Source organism: Arabidopsis lyrata (assembly GCF_000004255.2).
Source record: "Arabidopsis lyrata subsp. lyrata unplaced genomic scaffold ARALYscaffold_8, whole genome shotgun sequence".
Classification (NCBI taxonomy): domain Eukaryota; kingdom Viridiplantae; phylum Streptophyta; class Magnoliopsida; order Brassicales; family Brassicaceae; genus Arabidopsis; species Arabidopsis lyrata.
In genome coordinates this window covers 10185744-10195825 of record NW_003302548.1, presented here as the reverse complement: position 1 = coordinate 10195825, position 10082 = coordinate 10185744, and the positions used below count along the sequence as shown (strand labels likewise).

Here is a 10082-nt window from a genome sequence, read left to right as displayed (position 1 = left end):
TTTGATCTGAAAGAAGATAGCGGCATATTTCAGTTTATTTTTTCTTATAATAAACTGTGATAGTCTTTCAGAATCCTTTTAAAGGAGAAAGGTCTTTAGTTTTCTTTAAATAATAACCTATTGCGGGCCTTCTAGAACAAACTTTGGGTCCAATTAGAATATGGCCCAACACTTTCAAAGCCGTCTTTAGGCCATGATCGAAACCATTGCCTGGTCATTTTTATGACAAAATTCTCATGAATTATAGAAACCTTATCCCTCGATAAAAAGCCTAAGCCGAGCCCCATCCTCGCATCCGAGAGACCGAGGAAAAATACTTGTTAAAGATTTTTTCTTTAAAAAAGGCGAGTGAGCCTGATCAGCTCATCTATCACAATTCATAAAACCTCTTGATATGTCTATAATTTGCATGTTTTATACATCCATTTATCACCATTTTGAGTCAAGTTTCGTTCATCTTTCATAGCATTCATCATCATTTCGCATAATTTGCATGTTTAAGTGTGTCTAGCATTAGTCTTGCATGCATTTTGCATTCTGGAGTTGTTTCAGGTGTTTCGGAGCTATTGGTGTTCAGAAAGAGGAAAAACAGAGCTGAAAGTCACATTTGGACCCTTATACTCGATCACCAGTAGCAGAGAGGGAAGCAGTCAGCTCAGCAGACCACCAGGACCCTTATACTCGATCACAGGGCAGTCCAGCCAGACTGTTCTACTCGATCGCAGAGGAAGAGGAGCAGTCCATCCTGCCAGTTCACTGTTATACTCGATCGCAAGGTTGAAGAAGCAGTCCGTCTTGACAGTCTACCCACATACTCGATCACAAGAGAGAAGAGGCAGTCCAGACCACGCCACCACCCATTCTACTCGATCACCACCTCGACCCTCTGATCAATCCGCACTCAACCAGGCAACCTGAGCATAGGAAAGAGAAGAGGAGAGAAGGAACCACTTGATCGCGCCTTCGATTCACGCTCGACCATGAAGCCCACTTTGAGCCCATCTACTCGACCACAACGTTCCACTTTGTCGTTTTTACTATAAATAAGTCTCTAAGGGTTTTCCCTGGGACATTCTCTTTTCAATTACGTTTTAGACTCGCAACCTAGTTTTGTTCAGTAGCCGCTTTTACTTCTGAAACTCTGTATTTTCGTTTCTTCTAAGTTATTAAGATTTCGCTTTCGTTTCCTTGTTCATTTCTGTTTTATTTCCTTTAATCTTAGAAGTTATGCAATTATCAATCGTTTCTATGTCTTTGAGCATGTTGTCTGAGTAGTGACTAGGATTTCTGAAGATGGGATAGAGTAGATGTGAGACCCTTAGTCGATTCTGATGGTTAAGTGTAGTTTTATTGAATCCCTTCTGGATTAGTTGTGTTTACTGCTTATTCCTTTTTGATCAACTGGAATTCGATCAAAAGCATTCCCGCACCCAAAAGGTGTTCGATGGAATGCTTGATCTACTAATTCCAGTGATAATCGTCTCTATCCCAAGGGATTGGCCGTTTAGAGCGGTTATTGACTTTAACAGTCGGTTCTTATTGCCTGCATAGTTAGATTCCGTTAATGGGAATTAGTCTGGGCTAGCTTTGCTTGAGGATTTGTTGCACGGGTGTGAATAAGTCTGTTGTTGAACCTGTTGTCTAGGGATAGCTTCATTGAGAATTGTTAACCATCAGAATTGATTATGGAGTCCACACTATTCGGTTACCCCATCCTTAGGAGTTTCTTATCCAATTGATTTATCTGTTTACTTACCTACTACTTTCACCTTCTCTGTTACTTGCTATTGAGTTTTGATAATTGTCTGTTTTTGGACCCTTTTACTCTATCACATCCTCCTTCTGGCAGTGAGCCTTGTGATAGAGTATATTAGTCATTTTTGTGTCTTTTTACTACTTTCTGTACCAATCACTAGGACTGTTAGGAAAACAACCAATTAATGTTTGGCTTGACTTAGTGCTTTCTGATCATATCTCATTTGTTTGCATCACACCTGATTGGATTGACACCTAAAATACTACAATGACAGGATAGTGTTTTAGGATAATTGATCTGAAAAACTCTATTATCACCTCTTTGGTGGGCTAGGACTTGCAAACCTAGAATCACATCCAAACGTTTTACTTAAATAAAAAAAATCATATGCAGGAGCATGTACATGATTGTGTTCAGTCACACTAGTTAAAAACAAAACATTTCCGTCAAACGGAGTAGTCCTCATGGATTCAACAAAACAATTTTTTAAGAGCGTTCCTCTGCCTCAGGAGAACCCTCGTATGGCCGAGAACCTTCACCTACCTCAAATTGAGAGGGGGAATCTCCAAATATCGAAGAAAATGGTTTCAGATCGAGAGTAGGGCGGGAAGCCGAGGATAGCTCGGATTCAACCGCAGCAAGTTCGGCAGCAACTTCTCTCCTCTCACTCTCGAACGAAACTCTTCCATTCTCTAGTTCCCCAATCAGGTCTAGATTTCTCTTCAGCTCGCCTCGATTGGTTAGAAGTTTAGTCCAGACCTCTTCGTCTTTGGTAAACTTCGTAATAGATTGAATAAGTTGCCTACCGAATCTCCTCATCTCTTCTCGAGCGTTATGTTCGGCTTCAGCGATGTCGCGAGCCCTGTTCCTAATTAAAAGCTCGGTTTTTCGATTCGTTTCTTCGAACAAAGCCGTAGCCTCTTCTAGCTCAGACTCCAAGCGAAGAGCATCAGACCTCGCAGAATCTCTCTCAGCGTTCGCAATTCTGATGCGTTGCTCATTAGCTGCTAGAGTTTTCTTCATATTCTCAAAAGATGATTCGAGGGCTTTTGCCTGCGCAAGTCGCTCAGACTGATTGGTTAATCTAAGTTCATCAACCTCCTTCTTAGCCTTTGCGGTCTCTCTCATCGCTTGGTGAAGAAGGTTCTCATAATGGAGGATCATTCCATTAGTCTCCATAAACGCCTTCGGAGTAAAAAAAACGGGTCATTAAGACAAAAAGTTTTTTACTTAAGAAAAAGGGGTTGGCAATATCAAAATCCAAAAAATCTGAACCTGGGATAGGTAGCAGACTCGATTGACGTACATATGACGGATTTCCGTCCTCCAAACCGAAAAAGGGGGAAGGGATGTCCCTTCCCTGGTTTGAAAACTTCGGAAGATGTCTCCAATCTCTTCTCCGCCTACAAAACAGAGGAGAATAGTAGATTGGTAAAATAGCTGCAGTCTGTAACAAGTCTTGCTAAGGCTCGCGTTCTAAAAAAAAAAAAAACTTACCGGAAATCGAAGCGGGTAAGGGGTTTTGGGTCCTGACACTCAGTCCTTGAGATAAGGAATCCTCTTGTCTCTGCTCATTTATTTCTTCTGGAATTACTCTGTCTCCCGGAAGAGGGAGCTCTGATTCTAAAGGTTCTGTAGAGGAGAAAACAGAATGCGAAAGGCTAGGGGCTCGTGGCGGAGAACTTAACCTAACGGTTTTGAGTCTCTCGTTTGATAAAGTATCCGAGTCTTGAGCCTTCCTCTTTGTGCAAAGAGAGGAAGTTTCGTCTCTCTCCCTATCTTGTGCGTAAGAGCAAATAACGGTGGCAACTGGAGGGTCGTTAGGAATATTGGCTCCATGAGAATCCACCGCAATTGACAAAGCCGCTTCTAAAGAACCGTCATCAACCAAGAGGGTCTTCCTGTGGAAGTTACCAACTCTGGAGATTACAGTTATCCGCTTCTTTTTCCCAATTTCGGATAACTGATCCTTAAGAGCCTTAGTCTCGGTGAGCATTTTTCTCTTATCCCGAGCATTCAGGCTCGAGGCGTCCTTTTCTTCGGAAGGAGGATCGAGGGGGTGAGTTTGACCATCTTTGATAGCGAGCCCCGCTTTATGAATACGTTGAAGGGTGAAGGAATTCCAATTAGTTTCACCCTCAGAAACGATTCGAAAGAAAGATAAGAAGTCAACAGTTGGGCGGGGGATCGTCTGGTTCCCTGGAACAAAGTGTTGAATTAAGAATTCTATGTCTTTCGCACAAAAACAGTGAAAGATAATAAAGATGATTCTAACCAAATTTGGGCGACCAATTTGAGAGGAGAAGACCGGAAAGCCCTTGGACGGAATGAGGATTAATTCGGAAAAAGAACCAATATTTCCTCCAAGGCCCGTCATTTAGGAGCATTACGTCGATGAGGTTACGGTGAAAAATAGGATTCATGGAAAAAATACAGGCTGCCGCAGAATCACGGGCTCGAAATAGCCCTAAGAGTTCGCTGGTGGTGAGAGAAAACCGTGCCTCCGCCGAGACGGTCAGGGTGCTCAGAACGTACCGGAGGAAGTTTGGAGCCATTTGGGGAAAAGCAATCCCTAGATGAAGGAGGTACAGAAGGAGAACTTCCGATATGGGAAAAAATAAACCACAACCTTTGAAATAGACTTCGTACGCACAACAATAACCCTCTCGCACCATTTCCGGAGACTCGTTGGGTCTAGGAAGAGATAATTCTATTTCCTAAGGAATGTTACAAAGACGACGAAGAGCACCAAGGGAAGCATGGGTCGATTGAGACCTAAAATGCGGACAAAATTTATATCCCGTCTGGGTGAAGACTTCGTCCCCTCTGGGAACAGGGATTCCTTGGCTGTCATCTTCATTGTCTGACACGTAGACGGCTGGGGAAGACCTTTTTTTTACTAAGAAATTTTTCTTTCTCTGGTTTGGTAAAAGCTTTCAGGGGTGAATGTACGCTGTAAAAGCCGTCGTTCCATTTAACCCTATTTAGCGGAAGACCGCCTCGAGAATATTGGGAAGTGGGACGGTTTTCCCCACATTATTAATATAATATTAGAAAATTAATGATGACGGTTGTCAGGGAAATCAAATCATTTGATTATCCGAGATCGGCGTAATAGCGTAAAACATGGAATAATTCCGGAATGTTAAAGATCTCGAGTCATTAATTACTAATTACTTAAGTCTTCCAAGCCGAGCACTCAGCTCGCAAGACTTGGGGGGCTAAATGTTGGGGTCGGATCCCACACATTTTCGGTAGGATCCACTTGGATCTGTCTACGTCATTATTACATAATAATCCTCTTGGAATTAAAGATATTTTATTATGAGAATCGAGCTTAACCAGTCGAGAGTTCGATTCAGTTTACTAAAAGAGCTCGATCTTTGCCAGTATGGAGTTTGCTCTTATTCGACAGACAGTTCGCATAGAGAAAGGCCGAAGCGAGGAGAATATTGTTCGAGGCTCGCGGTAGCGTCAAGACGCAGGAGTTCGGAGTCAACAAGAAAGGGTTCGGACGATCCACGCGAAGCCTAAAATAGTTCGAATTCAAGCCGTTTCGGTCAAATTGTAACTTACATGATTAATAAGGATCAATACGATTATGAGCAGTAAATAACCGCATTGATCATGTTTTCTCAATAAAAACAACCTCAAACGCATGTGGTTGGGAGGACGAATCTGATTATTCATTACTTCTAAGCAATACAATATACTTTCTAATGTGGACATCGGAACCAAACCAGGACCGGAGTTAAATAGACCAGCCGGTTCAATCCTCAACCAAACCAAACCGGACAAAAAAGGAGAATTTTGGCGCAAACCAAGTTCTGATCAAGCACCTAGCCTAGGATTGGAAATTTACAAAGAAATCTATCCTAAGAAGAGTAATGATTCAGCTGGAATCATAAATCACCATGCCGAATTGAAGTTGGTCCACAATGACTCACCCGGAGCACACAAAACTCAAATCCACCGACCGGATCAAGACTTTTCCCGACCCATATTGAATATTCACCATCAAGTTACATATTTCAAGACATTTGGGCGAGACGGAATCAAAAACTATCGAACCAATCACACACGAACAAGAAGACCCACCCGGTCAAGCCAACTACAATATCATCGACCCAACGTCACATTATGATCAAGTCTTCATCATCCCAGGAGCAAGGAATCATGAGACTTGGAGAAGGAAGCATGAAGCTGAGGAGAGCTAAGGAGACATGTGAGCAGAGTTCAGCCCAAATGGAGGCCAAAAGAAAACTTTTCAACTCAACCACCACTTGGGAGACACACTCAACTCACCTAGAGTTCATCTCGAAGAAGAATCAGTCCAAAAGGAGTTCATATGAAGAAGATATTGAAGATACAACTTGGAAGATCTTCAATAGACCCGATGGAGACATACGACCACTAATCAACTCATTCCAGCCAAACGACGACAAACCAAGTGACAAGACAAAATGTTTTGGAAACTTAACTCAACAAAGAACCGAGAAAAATTGGATTCATGCCAAAATTCGCTATGTTTTAAAAGTTATTCAAGTACAAAGCCGGCTGAACCGGAACCTTCTCGAATTGGACATGCGAGCGTTTATTGGAGGTTTTCCACCGAACCGGGAGGAATTAAGCTACAAACCGACTTGGCGTGTAATCTTGACTCAACCAGGGAGCTCGTCGAATTGGTTCCATTCCAATATCTATTTTGGATTAAGAGTTATTCAGTTTCTAAACCGGAGGATCCTGCACTTGCCTTATTTGGAGCCTTCCGAGTTTGAGAGATTGCAAACATACCTTTGGCGACCAGGAAAGGCATCAAACCACTCAGGAGAGACACTAGACCAATCAGAAGAAGCGGACCACACATTCCCACACACCAGAAGCCACAGGATCAGGCGGATTATCTTACCTACAAACTTACCATATTCAGGAGTGTTCACACTTTGTGCCATAACTCTCCAACGGTTATTTCTTTGCTGCAGCTGCAATTTGAGCGTGGATTCAATGACTCTAGACGTCCCAAGACACCACACATTCATGGAAAAGCTCTCAAGACTCAAGCACAACTCAAGTTTCCTTATTTCACCCGATTTGCCCATTATTCTCCAACGGCTAGTTTTGATATGTCTATAATTTGCATGATTTAAGCATTCATTCTTCATCACTTTGTCATTGTTTCAATCACATTTCATCTCATTAGTAGTCGTTTTAGTGTGTTTTGCATATTTAGGACGTTTTTGCATTAGGATTGCATGTGCATCGCATATTTGGTTGTTTTCAGGTACTTTGGATGCTTTTGGAGTTCAAACAGAGGAGAAACAGAACAGAAATTCAGAACACTCAATCACTCCCTCAGCCAAAGCACTCGATCGCAACCTCGGAGCCCTGACAGAGCAAAGCACTCGATCACAACTCCAGAAACTATCATGAAGGGCAAAACCACTCGATCACAACCCCGGAGCAATTTCAGAAGAAACCACTCGATCGCAAGATCGAGCAGAAGCTGTCATGAAGGACATATCACTCTATCACAACCCCGGAGAAGCCAGCAGCTTAGTTTCACTCGATCGCAAGACAGGAGGGATCACCCACTCTACACCACTCGATCACCACCTTGTCATCAGAAGCCCATCTACTCATTCCTCACTCAACCAGACAAGCTGAGCATACAGAAGAGAAGAGAAGCTGAAGAAACCACTCGATCACCACCTCACGTCATCTACTCGATCGCACCACTCGATCGCAAGGTCGCTGGACCATTCCAGCTCGTCTTCACTACAGACCACTCGATCGCAAGACGGAGTTCCCGAAGCCCAGTTTGATCAGTTTCACTCGATCACAGGGAAGCCCACTTCAGCCCATCAGATGCTTGATCGCAAAGTCTCGTTGTGAAGACCACTATCCCGAACTTTCCTTATTTAACTTTTTTTCGCTTATATAAGCAGCCTCTAAGGGTTTTCCCTAGGGCATCCAGTCTTTATTTTCAGTTTTTACCTAGACTCGTTATGGTAGCCGCAGTGTGTTCTTCCTGCGACTTTGTATTTGCTTTCAAGTATTTTATAATTCAGTTTTTGTTTCAGTCCTTATCATTTCTTGTAATCATGTTTTCAATCGTTTCATTGCTATTGTTTTTGATTATGTCTGAGTAGTGAATTGTATTTCTGAGGATGGGATAGAGTAGTCGTGGTTGTCTTAGTCGATTAAGATGGTTGAGTTTAGATTGTTTGAATCCCTTCTGGATTAGTTGCGCTTATTGCTTGTTCCTTTCTGATCAACTGGAAAATGAATCCAGACATTCCCGCACCCAAAAGTTGTTTGATGGAATGTCTAATCCACTAATTCCAGAGATACTCGTCTCTATCCCAAGGAATTGGCCGTTTAGAGCGGGTATTGGCTTTAACAAGTTGATTCGATATTGCCTGCTTAGTTAGAGATCGCTAATGGTGATTAGGTCTGTGTCTAGCTCTGCTTGAGAATTTCTATCACGGTGGTGAATTGATTTGCTTTTGAACTTGTTGTCAAGGGATAGCTTCTGTGAAGTTTTGTCAACCGTCTAAATAGATTAAGGAGACCACGCTATTCGATTACCCTGTCCTTAGGAATCTCTTATCCATTTGATTGCCTGTTATCTTACCTGCTTTGTTATTCAACTGCCTGCTATTGCTAGTTTGCATTTCAGTTTCATTTCATTTCTGTTATTTCGCATTAGGACTGTTAGAAAACAACAACTCTCTACTTGGCTTGACTTAGCAAATTCTGATCACATCTCATCTGTTTGCATCACACTAGATTGGATTGACACCCTAAAATACTACAACGACACGATAGTGTTTTAGGTTTAATTGAGTGAAAAATCTATTATCAATTTGGCGCCGTTGCCAGTTTAGTGTTTGTTTGCTATATTTGAGATCATTAGAATCGTTAAGATCAAGTTCGTTTTTGTTACACAAGATACTGACATTGTGTTTTTCTGTCTGTGTTTAAGGTACTCACAGCAACCAGCTTTACAGACTCATCTTTGATTGGTCTGCTAAAGCCTTATTGTTACCTGTTATATGCATACACGGTCAAGAGGAAATCAGAATCTCCTTTTCAACGATAACATCGATCGTATCGCTCACCAACTAAGAGAACAAACAGCAACAGACACAATGGCTGATATTGTAGATGACCAAGACCAACCCAACAACATTGGTGCTGGTGACTTCCCACACAATCACAACCAGCGTCATGGAATTGTTCCTCCACCAGTCCAGAACAACAACTTTGAGATCAAGAGCGGTCTCATTGCAATGGTTCAGGGGAACAAGTTTCACGGCTTGCCAATGGAGGATCCACTCGATCATCTGGACGAGTTTGATAGGCTCTGCAGCCTAACTAAGATCAATGGAGTCAGTGAGGATGGCTTCAAGTTGCGTTTGTTTCCATTTTCTCTTGGAGACAAAGCTCACCAGTGGGAAAAATCACTTCCTCAAGGCTCCATCACCTCCTGGAATGACTGCAAGAAAGCCTTCCTGACTAAATTTTTCTCCAACTCCAGGACTGCAAGACTCCGGAATGAGATTTCTGGCTTCACTCAGAAGAATGCTGAGACTTTCTGTGAAGCATGGGAACGTTTCAGAGGATATCAGAATCAATGTCCTCACCATGGTTTCTCCAAAGCCTCACTCTTGAGCACCCTCTACAGAGGAGTTCTCCCTAAGATCCGGATGCTCCTGGATACAGCATCCAACGGGAATTTCCTGAACAAGGAAGTTGAACAAGGATGGGAGCTGGTAGAGAATTTAGCTCAGTCTGATGGAAACTACATTGAAGATTATGACAGAACCATCAGAGGAAGTTCAGACTTAGAGGAGAAGCACCGCAAGGACATGAAGGCCATGAATGACAAGCTGGACAAGCTACTCCTTGTGCAACAAAAGCAAGTCCATTTTCTCTGTGAAGATGAGACGTTCCAAGTCCAGGATGGGAAGACTCTTCAGTCAGAAGAAGTAAGCTATGTGCAAAACCAAGGAGGCTACAACAAGGGCTACAACTACTTTAAGCAGAATAATCCCAATCTGTCTTACAGAAGTACCAACGTTGCAAACCCGCAGGATCAAGTATACCCTCCACAATAGCAGACCCAAGCCAAACCATTCGTCCCATACAACCAAAGTCAAAGGGTTGTTCCTAAGCAACATTTCAGAGGACTACCAGTAGCAACCACCACCTGAGTTGCACCTCAGCACACCAAGGTTCTGCTGCTCCTGATTCTGACATGAAGCAATGCTCACAGCTTCTCCAAGGCAAGCATCTGCTCCATGGGATGCTAGAGATATCTGAA

At 42.7% G+C, this 10082-nt stretch overlaps 1 protein-coding gene across 1 annotated transcript; it reads right to left on the bottom strand.

Annotated features, from left to right (window-relative positions):
* Positions 1-2242: 2242 nt before the first annotated feature.
* On the bottom strand, positions 2243-4311 carry LOC110225747. The gene is made up of 4 exons (XM_021015714.1): positions 4191-4311; positions 3254-3955; positions 3032-3159; positions 2243-2941 (listed from the first exon to the last, which is right to left on the bottom strand). The coding sequence occupies exons 1-4, from the start codon at positions 4309-4311 to the stop codon at positions 2243-2245; spliced, it is 1650 nt and encodes a 549-aa protein (XP_020871373.1).
* Positions 4312-10082: the final 5771 nt, after the last annotated feature.